At 40.4% G+C, this 18,607-nt stretch overlaps 1 protein-coding gene across 4 annotated transcripts in view; it reads right to left on the bottom strand.

The window, feature by feature from the left end:
- LOC308403378 (inositol 1,4,5-trisphosphate-gated calcium channel ITPR1) overlaps positions 1-18,607 on the bottom strand; it is a 76,274-nt gene that overhangs the window by 28,239 nt on the left and 29,428 nt on the right. The window contains exons 20-41 of one of the 4 annotated variants that reach the window (XM_080892720.1): positions 18,337-18,588; positions 18,096-18,237; positions 17,833-17,986; positions 17,559-17,749; positions 17,319-17,451; positions 17,179-17,233; positions 16,932-17,097; positions 16,466-16,639; positions 16,255-16,329; positions 15,982-16,119; positions 15,750-15,875; positions 15,424-15,624; positions 15,076-15,327; positions 14,495-14,620; positions 14,259-14,387; positions 12,794-12,914; positions 12,496-12,680; positions 12,265-12,413; positions 12,064-12,175; positions 11,329-11,367; positions 3,443-3,490; positions 1,714-1,846 (exon numbers count right to left, since the gene is read on the bottom strand). In XM_080892720.1, the coding sequence (XP_080748846.1) occupies positions 1,714-1,846; positions 3,443-3,490; positions 11,329-11,367; positions 12,064-12,175; positions 12,265-12,413; positions 12,496-12,680; positions 12,794-12,914; positions 14,259-14,387; positions 14,495-14,620; positions 15,076-15,327; positions 15,424-15,624; positions 15,750-15,875; positions 15,982-16,119; positions 16,255-16,329; positions 16,466-16,639; positions 16,932-17,097; positions 17,179-17,233; positions 17,319-17,451; positions 17,559-17,749; positions 17,833-17,986; positions 18,096-18,237; positions 18,337-18,588 (3,101 nt within the window). The remainder of the gene's footprint in view (positions 1-1,713; positions 1,847-3,442; positions 3,491-11,328; positions 11,368-12,063; positions 12,176-12,264; positions 12,414-12,495; positions 12,681-12,793; positions 12,915-14,258; positions 14,388-14,494; positions 14,621-15,075; positions 15,328-15,423; positions 15,625-15,749; positions 15,876-15,981; positions 16,120-16,254; positions 16,330-16,465; positions 16,640-16,931; positions 17,098-17,178; positions 17,234-17,318; positions 17,452-17,558; positions 17,750-17,832; positions 17,987-18,095; positions 18,238-18,336; positions 18,589-18,607) is intronic. The other 3 variants (XM_080892721.1, XM_080892722.1, XM_080892723.1) reach the window with 3 other exon arrangements.

Here is an 18,607-nt window from a genome sequence, read left to right as displayed (position 1 = left end):
ATAATGATGCCATTCCACTTTGGCAATAATGCCAAAGTGGAGATGTCTGGTAATAATGCGAAGTGTCAAATTTGGAGAAAACCAAACACAGCATGTCAGCACAATCAACCACACAAACACTAACTATCAGCATGGTGGTGGAGGGGTGATGATCTGGGCTTGTTTTGTAGATAGAGGACCCGGGCACGTTGCAGTCACTAAGTCAGTCAAATACAAGGCCATCGCTTAGACACCTAAAGCTTGGCTGAAACTAGGTCATGCAACAGGACATTGACCCCAAAGCACAGCAATCAAAGTCCAGACCTCATCCAGAGTGAAATGCTGTGATGTGATCTTGACAGAGCTGTGCAAAAACAAGCACCCATGAATCTCAATGAACTGAGTTATTGCTGAAGTTATTGCTGCTAAAGGTGGTAAAAGTTACTGAATCATGGGGTGTACTTAGTTTTTCACTGCAAAATGTACAAACTTTTTTCTTTGTTAAAGAGTCCAAAAAGATGAACTTAAACAGGTCCCGAACATGCCGTGCTATCAATCCTTTACTAACCACCTGTGCAGTGCAACTGTCCAGTGGTGTGATTCATTGTACAAGCCTTTGCCTGTACATCCCCCCTTGAGGCCCAAGCTTCAAGCTACATATGGAATCTCAGTGTGGCTCTTGTTTCTGCAACAGGTGCAAAGTCTGTTTTCACAGGAAGTAGCAGCTTGTCACCTAGCAACAGTAAAAAGTGGATCATGGAGGGGATGGGTTTACTTCCTGCTGACTGGAAGTTTGCCAAAATGTTGGCACAAAAGGGAAAGATGGAGACCTGGGTACAACTTTAATCATCTCTGTTCTTGACTCCTGTTGAAAGAGCTTTTGTACAAACATCTGAGCTACTTATCACAAGGCTTAGTGAATCAGTGATGTCCTTTAAATCACTTGTCAAAACAGTTGTTTTTTTTGTGGTTTTTACTGTTATTGCCTTTTTTAAAATCTTAATTGCATTTATTTTCTGTTGATATTTTGTGTCCTCTTTTGTCTATCATTATTATCATTATTATTATTATTATTATTATTATTATTATTCAGTAGCATTCTTGCCACAGCAGATACAAAGTGTTCAGATTATTAGGTTAACAGACTCACAGCACATTGTACTGACACCAGCACAGTGTCCGTGTGTCCCCCGAATCTATATTATGATAAAATGTCTTACATCAAACATGGCAAAAATCAACCAATCGCTCAAAAAACAGAAGAAAATACACACATTGCTTTAGTATTTTGACTGCAGATAATAAAAAAGTAGCAATGTTATCAGGTAGTGATAAGAATATTTTGCTCTGCATGCTCAAAGGACAGTTCACAGCCTGACTCAGGAGCTGATAACCAGCTCAGGGCCAGACAGATAAAGCCCCATCCTTATATAACAACCCAAAAAGAGGTTTGCCACACTACAACTTCAGAGGCAGGGAAAAAAAACGCAAAAGGTTCATCTAGACTTTGATCTTAAATAATAGTAGTTGTAGTCATGTTTGGCAGCACAATCCCCCTCCTCTTCAGCAGCATGCGTTTGGTAAATGCTTCACACAGACACCAGGTCTATTAGAGATACTGAAAGATGGGTTTCCTTGGCCTTTCATGCAGGAAGAAAACACCACTGAAAAGAATGAACAACAAACTTCCGTGCTGGTTGTTAGAGATGAGTAACAATCGTCGTTGCGTCCCACCTGATTGGCTTTTGCCCGGTCCAACCTGACCGAGGGGGCCATTGCTAAATGACGTCAGGCTGTCCCTCCGCCCACCACTCCTATGGAAGTTGCCATAGTAACGATTCACCAGAATCTGTCTCAGCACCTCGCCCTGCAAGAGAAGACAGAGAAGGACGTAATGATGTGATGTCTGTGGCGGGAGAGAGAGAAATAAAGAACAGCTTGTGTAACGGGACAACGTGCATCATTAATGATGCATTGTACATTTCTTTTCTCTGTGAAGACTGCAAGAAAACGCAGCCTCAGAGTAATACAGACTAAAGACAAGTTAAATAAAGAGTAAATTAAATCTCTAATAAAAGAAAAATTCCTAAAATTCCGTGCTGGACAAACTTTTAGGTATAGGATAAACTTTCTGATATTTACCGCCTACATTACAATATTGTTATGGGTTTCATCGCAGCAGTGACTCTGTGTAGTGACAATGTGAGGTCCTGATTTTCACTTAGACAGACCTGGGGCCAGCCCTCCCACACTGTGACTCATCCTCTGTCGAGCAGTCAGCAGCACGACTTTGGCGTTGTCATGGAAACCGCAGCCCATAGCTACCTGACAGACCTCCCATGGGATAAAGTGAAGGAAATGAAAGAGAAGGGTTTTTTTTGTGTTTGTGTGCAATTATGTGCAAATCATCAACTGTGGGTGGTCCTTGATAGACGACGGAGGAGTTATGTAAGCTCCGCTGCCATAGTTATGCTCCAGAGGTCAGGATTACTTTATGTAGGAGGTGCGGGGAACACTATTCTCATTGTTCATTGGTTGGAGGTTAATCAATGGTATGCATCGTGCTTAACGGCAAAGCACAATCAGATGGAGTCAGAAAATTATTCCCTGATCTCTAGAGTCGTGAGGCATGAGCCAAACCCTTATGGCATTTTGAACAGGAGGTTATCTAAACTGTCAATACAAAGCAACTCTATAACAAAGTCTTGCCACTCGCCACTATTAAGCAGCAGGCACAAACTTTTTGAAGCATTATCTAAATCAATATTAAATTTCGATGGTTATTGGGAAATGAAAAAGATCCAAATTTTGCGCTAAAATAAGTTTCATCCATCTTCGTCCCCCTGTAAGTTTTACCTCTACTATTTTTTACTTCAACATTTTTGCTGTTGAAAAATTCTTCCAAAAAGTAAAACAGGAGTTTCTCTGTGACATTCAAAAACATTCAATAACTCTAGGATATGAAAGGCCTTTGGAGGTAATAAAACCTTCACTGCTTATTTGGTAATAACTACATGCAAGATGCCAGGAGTTAGGATACACATATTTAATGATTGGATGAATGGTCAGTGATTAAACCTGTGTGAAAAATGTTTTCCTCTAGGAGATTAGTCCTATATATTGATGAACCCATCAGTGGCGGCCTCTAAAAATACTGATTAGACACAGACATGCCTGAGCCTCTGTAAAGTCTCTGCTTTGTCATAAACACCATTAGAGAGAGAATGCAGAGGAAAAACATGTTTTCCTTCATCAGTTACACAATCACCATGACTGATCACTTGGCTGTTGCTTAAAACACTAAAAGAAGAGTTCTCATAAACCTAGAAGGCAAAAAGAATCAGGTCACAAAGTGGGAATTTTTCATTCTATATGCATGACTGCTTTACATGTAAATCTCAGTATGAATCTGTCTAGTGTTGGGGTTTTCAGTTAGGTTGCCATGCTCTTAAAAAGTACCTACCCTCTTTTGGTCCTCCACCAACTTCTCAGGCTGGTTGTTATCCAGCTGCTGCGTGCAGTGAGTAGTGTGCGCATAGTGGTTGAACAAATACAAACACAGGGTTAGTATTCATGCAGCACAGAGAAGGCAATTGTCAGGTTAATTACCACATCTTGTACCTATTCAGCTGTTTCAAGTGGCCATGCAAAGGTCTGCGCGGTGTGACTTGCTATGCTTTTACTGGTAGGTCAGAAACCGAGGAAACATTATGGCTACGTTTAGGAGAGCTGTGATAGGAGATGTGTACTGCGGTGACTGTGTTGAAATTCTCCAGTGGATGTTTTGTTCATTTTCTGAATTCCCTGCAGAAACAAAACTGTAACCTTTTTCACACATTGGGCTCAGAGATTAAAGGTTTAAAGGTGTTTAGACACTTACGCATGAAGTTAAACAAAACCACTGAATCAATGAACCATGACGTTCTGTTCAAATACACGCCCGGCTTTGAAAAACATGCTAGGTTAATGCTGCCTATATCAGCCTAGAACGCTATTGAAAAATAGGTGCTTAATCTCAATTTTAATAAAGGTTATCATTCTAAACTTTATCAGTCTTGTTTTTTTTTTTTGTTTTTTTTTTTTATCTTCCTTGAGGATGATGCCCTCCAAGTCTTTACTGCTTCACTTAAACTCTTGCTTTTGGTATTTCATATGCAGTCTTTGGGTAGTGAAACACATGCCCAGTAGGATTGAGATCAGATAAAAGACTCAGCCAATCGCCAAAATGATGAAATCTTGTCCAGTGACCTTTTGCTTATTTGGCCAAATCTGAGTCTGCAGGATGTTTCTGTCTACCTCTCTGTTGGCATATTGCTTTTTTCAGCAAAAAAACCCCAAACAAAAAACAAATAAATACCAGTGGACAGGTTTTATTTAGAGCCACAATAGCTTAAACTTTACATTCATTTAACCGTAACCAGACCTGTTTTGTGAGGGAAGCATCATGTAGTGAATCCTTTGCAGATTATTGTCATGTCTTCTCTTCAGTTTTGACCACAAAACATCAACGCCTACATCCAGAGAATCAGTCATAACGTGCATTTTTCAGCAGAATTGCGCTTCTTGCATACCTGCTTGTTTGCTATTTCCTTTCTTTTTCTACTTTGTTTTTCTATTCACAGCTAGTTTCTTCTGAATTGATGCAACACAGCTATTATTGAGAACTCTGACCAAGTTTGTTCATTTTTAAATCTTCAGTTGTATGTGCTCTTCATACAAACAGCCTGCTCTATTTGAGTTTAAATGCCAGATCTTAACTCTTAGTCAAAAAGTTTTGATGCATGATCAAGGATCCAGGTAAGGAAATCCAGAAAGTTGATTCTTTTCATCTGGATGTAGTGTTTTCAGTGGGAGAAACTTTTTGTCACTCATCCAAGTGACTCGGAGACCAAGACTAAAGAAGTCGTTTAGTCAGAAACCAACTTTCCGTTAAACATAAATTGGTCAACTGTCCAACTGATTTTGGATTTTTGCAACTTGGATAACGTGTGTATAAATGGCCATTTCCCCTCAAACAGTTCTTTCAGTGGTGAAAAAGGGCAACCAGCCTAAAACTGAGGATATGCACTTTAGCCTAGTCTGAAAAACAAACAAACAATATTGTAACTTTTCTAATGAGCCATCAAGTTTTTTAAAAGTATAGTCCAACCTGCTGGATAATATGGTTTTTCACTATTGAGTTGGGAGACCAATATAATTTTCTCATATGGCTTTTCTTTTTAAATATGAAAACTCTGCAGCTGAACTTATCATAGCTTAAAGAATGACAAAAGTCAACTATAAAAAAGTGTAGCTCTGTCTAAAAAAAAAAAAAAAATCCAAGTATGTTTTTTAAGTTTGTTTTAAATGATCACATGCCCCAATGAAGGATAAAAAAAACATTTTGCTTTTTGAAAACATTCATGCTGACCATTTTGATCATCGTCTGAAGGAGTCATAGAGACAAAGTCTACAGTACTCTTTCTGTAAAAACTGTATGAGTCAAAAGAACGTTACTTTCAACTTTAAAATTTCCACTTTGCTTCCGCAGATAGTATTTCCTTTCTGAGTTATGGACAGTAACTCAATGCAGGATTTCCTGTGAAAGAGCCAGTAAATCTGAAAGTCTGATTTCACTTACTCAGACAGTTGAAACTTTAATTTAGCTTGAAATCAACTCATAAAAAAATATATGCATGAGGTCACTTATGTATATATTTTCCCTTTTCCATTATTGCCTTCAATAAGGGAAGTAATTACTTTATTCTGATTCAGTAAAAGGACTAGATGCTACAATCCCTGATGGTGCATATGATACAAATGCATTAGAAAGGTATAACTTTTTTAATGTTCATATGCACCCTAGATGCCATTGAAAACCCTACAGTTCCTAAGGCTTATTGTTGGCTTGCTGCATGAAGTATAAGGGCTTCTTGGTTGGTTGAATTGCAGTGTCACAAGTCTGTTACTGGACTGTTCTCCAAAATATACAATTATCATTTTAATAACTTAGACCTTCCCCACCGTGCTCCCCTCCTAAAACACACACACACACACACACACACACACACACACACACACACACACACACACACACACACACACACACACACACACACACACGAACCAAAACTGAAATCACACTGCAACTGTCAGGTAGTCAGGAATGGGAAAATACAAATGAGGTGAGAGGTTCTCAGTTTGAACTATGCTATGAGTAGGACATGACAAAAAGTGCAATGATCCACTCCAGTAATATAGAGATGCATTGTGTTCCTATTTTTAATTCCTAAAGTCCTATTGGCAGAACCAAAACAGTGGCAGTTCAGATCAGATTAATATTAAAATTCAGTAACTATATAATTCTTCTGTTCACTGGGGAAAAATTCAACCAGAGTAAGCTACTGCTGTGCATACATTGTTATGTAAAAGGACAGTGTAAGAGGGCAAGAGAGGGGAAAAGACAGGAGAGGGGCGATGAGGTTAGAGTTACATAATCACTCTAAAAGAAACCAGGCCACTAAACCAATGACAGAGATGCTTGCAGAAGCCATCTGTTACCAAAAACACAGTGGGCAACAAGAAAACCAGTGAAAGGCAGAGACAGAATTAATAAAAAAAAGAAACATGCTATGAGTATGTTTTCATGTATTCATGTGAGCTGAAGCTGAACTCAAGAGTATGATGATCAGAGGTTTGCTCAGATACTCACATAAACTCCTCTTGATTGATTAAATGTTTCTAGCAAGTTGCACCTGGACCAGATGCTTTTGGTAGTCATCAACATGCTTTGGGCATATGTTTTCTTGGCAGAATTCAAAGGGTTCATTTAAAATCGTTGGTTTCCTGGCATAGACCAGGCTTTTAAATGTAGAATACAAACTTTCAATAGGGTTGAGGTCAGGTTTTGGGAAGGCTTTTTCCAGAAGCTTAATGTTAGCTTATTTTTCTTTTCCAAAACCTGTTTTGAATAGTTTGTGGGATTATTTTCCTGTTGAAATACACAGTTGTGTCCAAGTTTTACTGTCTAGCTATTTGGAGGTTGAGCAATCTGCCAGTACCACTGGTAGCAAAACAGACCCAGAGCATGATGCTACTGCCACCATACATGACAGTACAGTGTTCTTAGTTTTGAAAGCCTCACTTTTACTCCAGCGGGCATATCTCTTGTCATTATCTGACCATAAAACCTTTTCTTTGTCTCGTCCATGTGGGCAGCTGCAAATTTTAGTCAAGCTTGAAGGGGTCGATTTTGGAGCAGGGGCTTCTTTCTTGGTTGGCACCCTCTCAGTCCATGGCGATGTAAAACATCAGTGGAACATCAGTGTCACTGTGGACAGTGACACTGATGTTACAGCAGTTTCCAGTTCATGTCAGGCTTGAGCCTTGGTGGTTACTGGGTTGTTTCTGAACATCCAAACCAATTTCCACCCATCTGAGTGTAACATTTTGGGTCTTTTCCCAGACCTCAGCAAAGTGGTGACACATCGAATAAGTGCATTGTCTCTTTCAAATAGCAACTAATACTTGTTAACTTTTGTTTTTATGTTCTAGAATTTTGTTATGAAGCACTTTGTGATGTTTATCTTGAAATGTTCAATACATTTAAAATTTTACATACTTTTTTTAAACACGATTGTTTGAACTGATGATCTTGGAATCTGACCTACTCAACTTGTGTAAATGTTCACTTCTTAGATCTTCACTGAGGTCTTTGGGCTTTCCCATTGTTCTCAGTATGTGTCAATCCAATGAGTGCTGTCAACAAGCTACCAACTGTAATCAAGCAGGATTGCATATGAGAAGTTAACAGACCTTGTGCAGTTAAAACATACTGTATAACCTTGCGCACCACTATCAAGCCTGTATGCACTTTTGATCCTGTGTGGATTACAGCTGAACCAGAATAGATTCAGACAGGTGGATTCAATATGTAAAAGTTATGAAAGATATATGCTGTACAACACTTTTCTACTTACTTATTAAGGCTTTTGCATACATTTTTGTGTCATCAAAAGCTCTGCAAGTATTCAAAGATACGCAAAAATTGCTAACATGAATGTCAAGCAGTAAAGGAGGAGGCTAAAGAACACCCTGAGTATATCTGATGTGGCATAGTTAACACACACACACACACACACACACACACACACACACTTAAAAGAATACAGGTTTTTAACCCTTTACTCTTAAACATAACATCTTCACAGTTAAGAATATCTCCCCAAATCAGAATAAAAAGCAGGACTGTTTTCAGTTATGTGACCGTTCTAATGTGTTCTAACATGTTTCTTAACAGGAAAATGAGATACGCATTTTGTTTGTTGGTGTGTGCGTGTGGGTGGGGGTGAAAAAGCACAATGAGACAGAGCAAGAAAGAGAAAGTGACAGACGGAGACACAGCAAGAAAAGAAGAAAGGGAAAACACAGAATATACTCATGAGTTCTTTGGAATAGCTGAAATGCAAATAGTGGGATTTTAGCACATGGCATCAAAAAGCGACACAATTAAGTCTAGCCTGAATCTTGCAGGTTTTAAAATGATTATCTGTGCATAAGCAGCAGCTATGACCTATGAAATCTACTGATTCTAATGTTTCCAGCACTTCTGATGATGATCAAAAAGCTTATGCCTTCTGCTCATTGCAACAATTATTTCATATGAAGAGTATTATTGAGCGAGGTGTGATATGAGACGTGGCTTGGGTTCTCAGTGTTAAGCCTTTTTGACAAACACAACAGCTGATCCCAGCAGCAGATATAACAGAGTTTAGCATCAGGTTGGGGGCTACGCATGCACACGCTGGAGGATCAGCATCTTTCACAAGTCTATCGACATGTTTTCCCTGTCACTACATCAAACCACAATGCAAAACGCTGATCAGAGTAGATATATGCTTCTCACCACCCCCCGACCTCACCACAACGACCACAGGCTAACCCCTCACGTCTGCCACATCCGCCCAAACTACAGTATATTCCACCAAACTGGAATCTCCCCAGGGCAAACCCCTCGATCAGTCTCACACCTCTCAGTTGAACATAAAAGGAAGAAAGTATGCAGACACACATGCACGTACCAAAAAATTCATGCTAATTTACGTGTGTGTGTTTTCTTTTTTCTCTGACAGTGCATAAATAAACACATCTTTGCAGGTGGAGGCTGAGTCATGTTTAAACCAGCGGTGAATGACATGAAAACTGGGGTTTACCACTCGACTGCTTGTTATGGGTAGACAGTAGAGCAGACTTAAATTAAAAGGCTGTGCTCTGTCATTTACATTGTAGCTGACCCACTTCTATACCAGAGCTGTAAAACAAATTTCTGTCTTGACCAGAGATGGAAAAACCTGCTGTGAGAAAATGTGTTAAGTAGATATAAATAAAGCAAGTCAAAAAAGCAAGATTACTCTTGCAAGCCACAGGAAGAAACAGTGCAGTGAAAGGGATGATACAAGCCTTATTTTCCAACATGGAAGGCTTGCATAACTGCTTTGCCTAGACCACACACACACGCACACACATCAGGGCAGGTGAAGCCTGAGAGTAGAAAGCCTAACACTGTATCCTGAATTCCTCTGGCTCTTACATAACTCTGACAGTCAAAGAGCAATGAATTAAGCTGATATTCATCTCGGTGACATTTAGCAATGGGATAGTACGCACACATCAGCGAGGCCAGAAATATACCTCGGGCCGTCTCTGTTTCCATTTCTCCATTTCAAAAAATGCCTCCATAATACTTTGCAGACACTGCTGCATAAACTCTGTTTCCTGTTAAACACAAACGCACAAACATGTATCCTTCTTCTATACCATATATAATGCTATTCTGCTTTGCTCAAAGATCAACAGAAGAGACAAGAGCCAGCTACGCACTTTCATATCACACCTACGCAAACATTCACAGCCAACTTCATTACGTTTACACAGAGCGGGTGTGTGTTTGCATCCATGTGAGAAAAGGTGCGAGTGGAAGTGGGGTGGGGTGGGGGGGGGGGGGGGGGGGGGGGATTTGGAGCAGTTAAGGAATTGTGTCACAATGATTTAATGGGGCCAAAAGGGGGAAAGAGGTGAGAAGAAATATGAAGATCGGCACGGGTTTCCACTTTCCTGCCACTCTTACACAGGAGCAGCTTTTCACGTGTAGACAGCCAGACAGAGATGCAGCACATGAGAGAAACTCATACAGCCCCCACCTCACTTCCCCCCCACAGGTGTGCACATGCACATGTATGCGTGCGCACACAACTGCTCTGTGGATAAACAGCTCCTCAACACTTTTATTGGCAATTACTGCTGAAGGTCACACATCAGCGGCGGGGCTGAGTTCCAGGAAAAAAAAAAGCCTGGTTCTTATGTAACCTCAGCCCAGAGTTGGCAGGCACCCAGGAATCGTGCAGCTCGCAAGCAAGGAAAACTAGGACACAGCCTCAGTGACTGCCTCAGCCCTTCACAGCCCAACACGTTCATTAATAGGCGCATATACAGAGCACGCACACAGTCAGAGCGCCCCCTATTGGAGCAGGAGATACTGGGGAGACACCCAGCCCCCCTTCCCAAAGGAATATAAAAATATAAAAAGGAAAGGGCAATGAATAATCTTCATGAGAACAGAGTGAGAGGAAATTAAGCAATGGGAAATCTCATGGTTTTAATAGATTAATCTTTATATTATCATCAGCTTTTTAGTGTTTGGGGTTTTTTGTGTGATGTTTGTCATATGGTCATTGCATTCTGCACTCTCATGTCTATTCAGTTTTTTTGTCAGTCTCTTATCGGTATTTCTGTTGCATCAGTCCGTTAATCTTAAAGATGATTTCAGTTTCTGTAAAATTGTGTTATTTCTATGGTCTTCCCTTGTAGCTAATCTATATCAAAATATAACTTCTTGACCCCGCTTTTCACAGGGCTGCAGTTTATTACATAAAAAGATAACTCCCTTAACTGGACCTGAATACAGTAAATGTGTGCAAAAATGACTTTCAACCAACACTTTGGCAAAAAGTCATGTACAGTGCAAGGACACTGAGTGGATACAAATATAGCACTGGCACATAGCCCAACCAGTAAGTGACTACCTTGGAAAATGGAAGCTCAGTTGAGCAACCTGCAGTCAGCAACAGAACACATCTCCCAGCCTCTCTTTTTTCTCACGTTTTCAGTTCTACACACCGTTTTATAGCAGACAATGCAGCAGGTGTTTAAGACAGAATTGGTCTATGACTGTTTGTTACCAGCTGTGCCCAAACCCCCACACAGCCAAAGCAGCTGCTACAGTAGGCTAATGTTAAAGTACAGCTAATATAGTTTCACAGATGTAACAGATGCTCTGGGAAACAAGGGCATGAATGGAAGATAAAGAGAAACAACCTTAGGCATATCCATCTCATCATCAAAGGCCCTGAGCTGAAAGAGAACAGAGGGTTTCAGGGGTTAGATAACAATGCAGGAAGCAGGAAGTTAAGGCAGAGGTCAATGATAAAGCATGTCATGTTAGTTAAGTGAGTTAACACTGCTGGAAAAAAAAATCGAATTCAGGAGCACAGATACAGTGCCATATCCATGTGCAGTATTTTTTCATGGATATTAGGAAAAGTGAGTATAATTAGTACAGTCTCACACAGCAGTGACCACCCCTGTTTAACTGAAAACCAAGGACAAGCCAAATCCCTTCAAAAAACTGGTTGGGGTACGTGTGATGCAGTATGTGTGTATATAGTGTAAACTCTATATAACTACACAAAAGATTTGATGAAATCATTTTCATATATAAAATCATAGTAAACATTGTATCAGATTTCTGTTTTTGTGTGAGGACTTGCCTTTTGAAAATGCATCATTTTAGGAGTTTTGTGCTTCACTTTTAGTTAAAACGAATGAAACTTAGTTGCTGAAAAGTTTTTTTTTTGTTTTTTTTTTTTAAACCCGGCACTTTAAAAGACATAAAAAATAGCAAGAAACTATCAACATCTTTTATTCTAAACCTGCATTGATACAATAAAGTATATACAATGTAAAAAATGTACAGTCATACCGCCTACAGTGAAGTGAATCATCTCCCCATAGAAATACAATATGCCTGTGCTTTGCAGCATCTCCTACCTTCTCTCCATAACCTCTGTCCTTAGTCATCATCTCCCGAAGCGTTTGCAAAACTTTAATGCACAGTCTCTCCTCATTTTCCTCCAGCAGCTGCTTGGTATGTTTGATCAGCCTGCAAATGAACATTAGAGCTTTAGTCTCAATCCTAATGAGGGCCTTTACGCTTTAATTGTAAATTTCATCGATCGCAGCATTCCTTACTTGCATATAAATCCTCCGCTCTCGCACTTCTTGCGCGAGTCTGTGTTCTCAGGGAAGAGCAGCTCAGGCCGATGCAGCACATCCACCAGAACGGACAACTCAGCCTGGACCAGCGGACGAAGACGGTCTTCGAGAGCGGACACGATGTCCTATATTACAGATAAAGCAACACCCTGAAGGTTTTTGTGCAATAAAGAGACATAAAGCAGCGCAAACTCAAACAAACCTAACCTGCAGCCTCTCTATGATATTCCTGTAATCCCTTGACGCGGTCACTATAGAGTCTCTGCGTGCAGCGTTGCGAGCAGTAAGTCTCCAGCTCATGGCTGTCTTCTGAACGATGTTATTGGATTTCACAAACAGGTTGTTCACCTGGTTGTCCAGGTCCACAGGTATGGCTATTGCTCTGCCTTTGGCTGGTGGATTCAGAAAGACATACAACATTAGTGTCAAATCGCTTTAGGATTAATATAAACTGTTAAACCTTTTGAATATGATGGACTGATTTTGAGAAAGACCTTGGTCTTACCAACATCAGAGAGCACTTTGATACAGCTCTCAACATGACCCTTCTGCACTGGCATCAACCAGTTGCAGTGATAGGCCCTGAAGACAGCCTGCAGCAGCTGCACAAAAACTGGTTGCCTGGTCTGGGTAAAAAAATAAGAAGAATAAGAGAAAAACAAGTGAAACTGTAGTTTATTCTTGATTGAAGTTTTCTGATAGATGTGTCTCACACGCACACACAGTGCTGTACCTGAGCTGCTGTGATATTACTGTGCTAATCCCCGCATGCTATTGTGGTCAGTTGCTACTGCTAACCCATCAAGCAGACCTTTGCCCAAAACGCACCTGTGAAAATCTTTCATATTGTTTAAAAAAAGAAAGAAATCTTAGCACCCAGATCTTCTGTGCCCTTATTTAAATTGTAACCGATACCTGAAATATTTTCCCCAAAAGAGAAGCCTGAAGAGCACAGAAAACATACAGCAGGTGACAAATTAAATAGCAAACCAAGATATAGTAAGGGGTTAGGCCAACATTGTGCCACAAGAGCAGCTTAAATGTGCCTTTGTTAGCTCTCTGAAACACTACTCGAGCAATGAATGCTATTCTTTGAAGTTATTTCATTAGATTTAATGATGGCAGTGGAAAGCATTATCTAGTCCGATGGTCCAAAATCTCACAGATGTTCAGTCGGGTAGGCGGTGAAACCATAGCTTATGATTCATATCATTTTTGTGCTCATCAACCATTTAATGATCCCCGTCGATGAAGGTGCTGTCATGCGGAAATCAACTACACCCAGATGTTTCATCACTGGATAAGGGTGATTACTCAGATAAACACTGTATCGAGGGTTTTTTTTTTTTTTTACCTTTAATAAACTTTTTCTATAAACAGTTTTTAAACCCTATGAAGGAAAAGAACAAAAAATGATTCATTAACCAAAATTATTGTAAATAACTACTGGCCATGTCTGATCTTGCAATACCCGATTACCTCTACCAGAAGTTGACTAACATGCTGAAAACAGAAGTGGGAAGAGAGAGGAAACATGGTGCCAACAACCCAACCTAACCACTCCAAATAATGTTACTCAGCAGACACAGTTCTCGGGAACTCTGAGGAAACGCTGAGTTTACCATTTACGGAAGCAGAGTCTTGGCATTTTCCCATAATTCTGCTTTTGCAAGAGAGACTCGGGCTATTGGTATAAAATTACATGAAGCAACAGTCATACAGTATATTTTATACTTATATTTGTTCTGATGGCCACATAAGGACAAACTGTTTGCTATTAGGCTTAAAGTTAGCAGGTAATAACTAGTTCCTAAAAGATAGTCTAGGCAGTTAGATTTACATGAACTCTACACGTTACTGTTATTTTCAAAATGTTGAAGTATACCAGGGCTGATATTGACATTAGCATATTTATAGCTACTGTAAAAGCTTTTTTTTTTTAACCCCTTTGCATTATTGTAACAGGTTACCTGCAGGCTGGTGCTCTGGTCAGAAAAAGGTGAGCTGAAGAAGGTGGTCACAATGCCCATGACTGTCTCTGTCACATAGCGTTCAAGAATAGTGTCTGCATGCTTACGGTCACTTGTGTTGTTGCACACCTAAACAACAGAAATAACACATTTTGTCTTTTAGCTTGTTTGTTGTTTTCTTTTTTCCTTTAATATAGCTTTTATGTCATTATTGAAATAAATATGGGGTTTCTTACTCTGCAAATGTCAACTAGAAAGTTCTCAAAGAGTTTCCACATGTGGTTGGAGGTGTAGATCTCCTTCATTTCAACCTCAGTGTCCACATAGCAGTGGTTGAGAAAGTTGATATAAGCAATCTTCACCTGAAAGGTTAAGATTAAAGTTCATGTAAAAAAGATGGCGCTAATCTAATAAAACAACAGCAATACCTGTAGAATTTGTAACTTTAGATACACCACAATAAGCTCTAGACTCCTAGTTAAGGATTTAATAGTACCACATTATGGACAAAATTCATAATGTGGCACTATTTGATACATTTGTCACTAAAGCTAACTATGTGACATTTTTAAAGCTTGACATGCAGCAAAAACAATGAATAACTGTATTGCATTAGCAATCTGTAAGACCTGCAATCCACACGAAATCAAATGTATTTTAGATAATCAGCCTCTATAGCATACCTATTGCAAGCAGTAACACTTATCTTTAGATATGGCTCCCTATCTTTATTTCTTCAATTTTTCCAGTGCATTAAAATCACAAACTGTGCAGCTTATTGTTTCTCATAACTCTCAAACATTCCAGCTTATCTCACCTCAGGGATACAGTCTTCATGGGTCACCACCCGCACTATGTCATCCAGTGGCAAGAGCGAATTACACTTTATCTCTGTGTAGACGTTCTTGCCCTCAGTGCACACAGCCAAGAGCTCCACTAGGTGTATGTGGTACATTAGAGGACTGTTCTCATCCATGCGATCCCTCTCTGATCGCATCATCTGGACCAGAGTCTGGAAGGAGGCACGGTCATTATAGAAGACCAGGACATCTTCACCAGCATTCACCAGCTGGAGGAAGAAACGGATACATATTAGAACATAAGGAAACTGTGGCATAAGTGAAACACAGTGGGGGGGAAAAACTGTGTAGAATTGATTTAGCACCTCTGCCATGACAATGTCTTGGCACTTTTTGATGAACTTGTTCTCTGCCTTGACAATAGTCTGTAAGAATTTCAGGTATTGGACGTTGCGGCCATGTGTTTCAATGCAGTGGACAAAGTGCTGAACCACACGCTCATTTATTTCACTGCATAGCTGGAAGTTGTTCATGAAGATATGCTGCATGGTGATGGCCTCCAAGATCTGAACACAAGAAAACAAAGACAAGAGAAGCCAGTTTTCCAAGATGTTGTTGTTGTGCAAAATCAAAATCTGTGCTTTTGTATCATTAACACTGCAAGCGTCAATCAGTGCACAAGACAGCTCACCCCTGGGTTGAGGAAAAGATTGATGTGCTTGTGTAGCAGCGCCTGGTTCTGCTGATTTCCTGCACAGAAATTCTGTAGAAACTGATGGGCTAGCTTCATAATATCCTGCATGCGTAAGTCTTCTCCCTGGAGTGGAAAAGGGCAAACGTGAAGGTTTGCCCGCTCGTACACACAAAAGAATGCGCTACTAAAAATAAAAACAAAAAATAAACCCATTGAGAACCATTGACACCTTCTCATAAGGGATCTGTAAGAGCTCAAGAACCACAGCATGAGCCCCCATGTTCCTCAGCAGCCTCTGTTGCTGCTTCTTGCTTTTTCTACCTGACAGACCTTCTTGGACACACAACCTGCTGAGACGCAGCAGGATCTGTGAGGGAGAGTTGAGAAAAAGCAAAAACATGAGGAAAATATATGTAGAAAAACTCTAGTGCTGCGCAACAACATTTGCAAAATATTCAGATATGTTAAAACAATCTTTTAACAAGGTTAGAAAACTTGTTACCTCCTTCACCACCCTGTAGTTGTAACTGCTTGTGCTTTCTGCTTTCTTTGGTTTGTCTATGCCCCCTGAGTCACCCTGTGAACGACATAACAGCGTGTTATAGCCTTACTGTGGTAAAAAAAAACAACAAAAAAAACAAAAGGAATACTTTTTGGTGGATGGCTTTTCAGGGTTATGAGATTGGCTCTGTTCAGGAAATAACACCCTGCACCTTTTTATGTTCTGGCTCAGCGGCGAGCACGTCCACTACATCCATGCCCTCGTCTGGCCCCAGCCTCTTATACACCCAGAGCTCAGACTTCTCGACGATGGAGCGCAGCTGGTCCAGGTCCGACTTTATTTGCTTGTAATTTTCCACATCTTGGCTGGTGACGAGCAACTGGACCTGTAAATACAAAAATTTGCTGGAAGATTAGGCAAACTGCAGAGCAAAAAGCTATACAGGATCCACAAAATGTTACTGTGAAAACCTGAATATGCATTTTGTGTCACTGAGGTTTAGGAAGATCCTCCAAAGAATAATTCTTAATATTTCAATGTTTTTCATCCATTTTAGAGCAATACAAGTATTTGCAAATCATAATATACTTAAGCAAATGTCAAAAACACAAACAAGTGTACGGGTTATTGATTTCCTTGCTTTAGTTTTAAGTTGAGGGGAGTCACTGTGAGGATACCTGCTTAAATGCCTGCAAGACCTCCTGCCTTTGGCTGAAGTGCCTGAACAGCAGATGCAGGGCTCGAGACACCAGAGGAGGATAGTCGTGCATGGTTAAATGGAGCAAGACCCTCAAAAAGGTTCGGCCACCCTGATCATCCAGGTCCAGAGGGGTGTTCTCTTCACTAGACATAAACAGAACATATACTCAGAAACACTTCTCTATTTCATATTTTCGACTCTTTCGATACTCAATGTGTGTTTACCTTCCACCAAATATCCCCTCTGCCTGCTCTTCTATGTGCTCAAAATCCAGAGCCCCTGGAATCACAGAAAATCTCTCTAACTAACAAAGTCCATAACTTGTTCACACATTTGTGTATGATGTAGCTATGTTATTCTAAACCTGGCATGTTGTTTGGTCCTTCGACTGCTCCAGCTAAAGATATGTCATTTTGGGAATTACTCTCATCAAACTCCCTCTTAAAGATCGATAGCAGACAGGAGATCCTGTAGTCCAGGCGAACATTCAGGATGAACTGCAGTGAAGAAAAAAACAAAAACAAACGACATACATATATAATGTGCTGTATTTATTAAGGTTATATTGAAGTATAACAACATTAGAACATTGTATGTCTTCCACCTGCAGGATCTCGATGATCTTGAGCTTGGTGTCCATGACCAATATGTCCTGTTTCTCTGGTTCAGTCTGGGTCTTGACTGCGTCACCATTGGGGGCCCTGGTTGAAGATGGGGGAAGGAAACCCCCCCCTCTGAGCACTACTTGGGACATCAGCTCACCAACGCCATGAATTGACCTCATCACATTACTGCCTGGAAGCATTGACACGCACGCAAAACACACAAATGAACTTCATATCCATGGGATTCCAGTCCTCATCTTGCCATCCCCTTACCTTTACTGTCATCTCCTTTGTCCAGCTTGTTGAAAGCAAAAATGGTACTGACATGGACACAGTCTAGAATAGCCAGGAGGATCTTGGTTAGTCTCAATAAGTCACTGAAGGTGTAGAAGCCAAAATAAATCAGGTTCCTGGCCAGATTCACCACCTAAACATGGAAAATAGATGCTTTCAGCGAGTTTGCTGATTTGATTTTTGGAGCATGACTACTATGACATGAGTGTAATTGTAGTATATCAAGAAAGCACCAGGGTGACCTCAAAGGTGAGTTTGTTCTTCTCTTTATCTGCAAAAGGGAAGCTCTGAGACACCACATCTCTCAGGTAGTTTTCAACAAATTCCATCGTTTGTGAGAATCGCTCCTTAATTTCATCTTTAGATGTTCCATCATTGTCATAGCTACAAGTAAACCATATGTAAACACCAAGTTACGAAACTGCAAACACATACATGAGAAATGCTTTACAATATGATTATATAGTTTGTCTACTCCCTCACTCGTCAATAGCAATCTCTGAAGGGATCTCAGACCACAGTCGTGCATATTTGACTGGTGTAACCTGCTCCTGAGGGTCACGATCCACATGCATGTGCAGCATCATTCGACAGAAAGAGGCTCGTAGGTCATACGGCAGGTCTTCATCTGACATACACCGCAAGATCAGGTCCACATCCAGCTGGCCAGAGATCTTGTTGATTGCCAGATACTGACGGTCCAAACACATTCTGGCAAACAGGTTTAGCTGGTACCTGTAAGGTGTCCACACAG

The sequence above is a fragment of the Rhamphochromis sp. 'chilingali' genome (assembly GCF_963969265.1).
Source record: "Rhamphochromis sp. 'chilingali' genome assembly, chromosome: 9".
NCBI classification, from domain to species: Eukaryota; Metazoa; Chordata; class Actinopteri; order Cichliformes; family Cichlidae; genus Rhamphochromis; species Rhamphochromis sp. 'chilingali'.
Note: the sequence above shows the minus strand (reverse complement) of the source record. Positions and strands in the feature narration are given on the sequence as shown.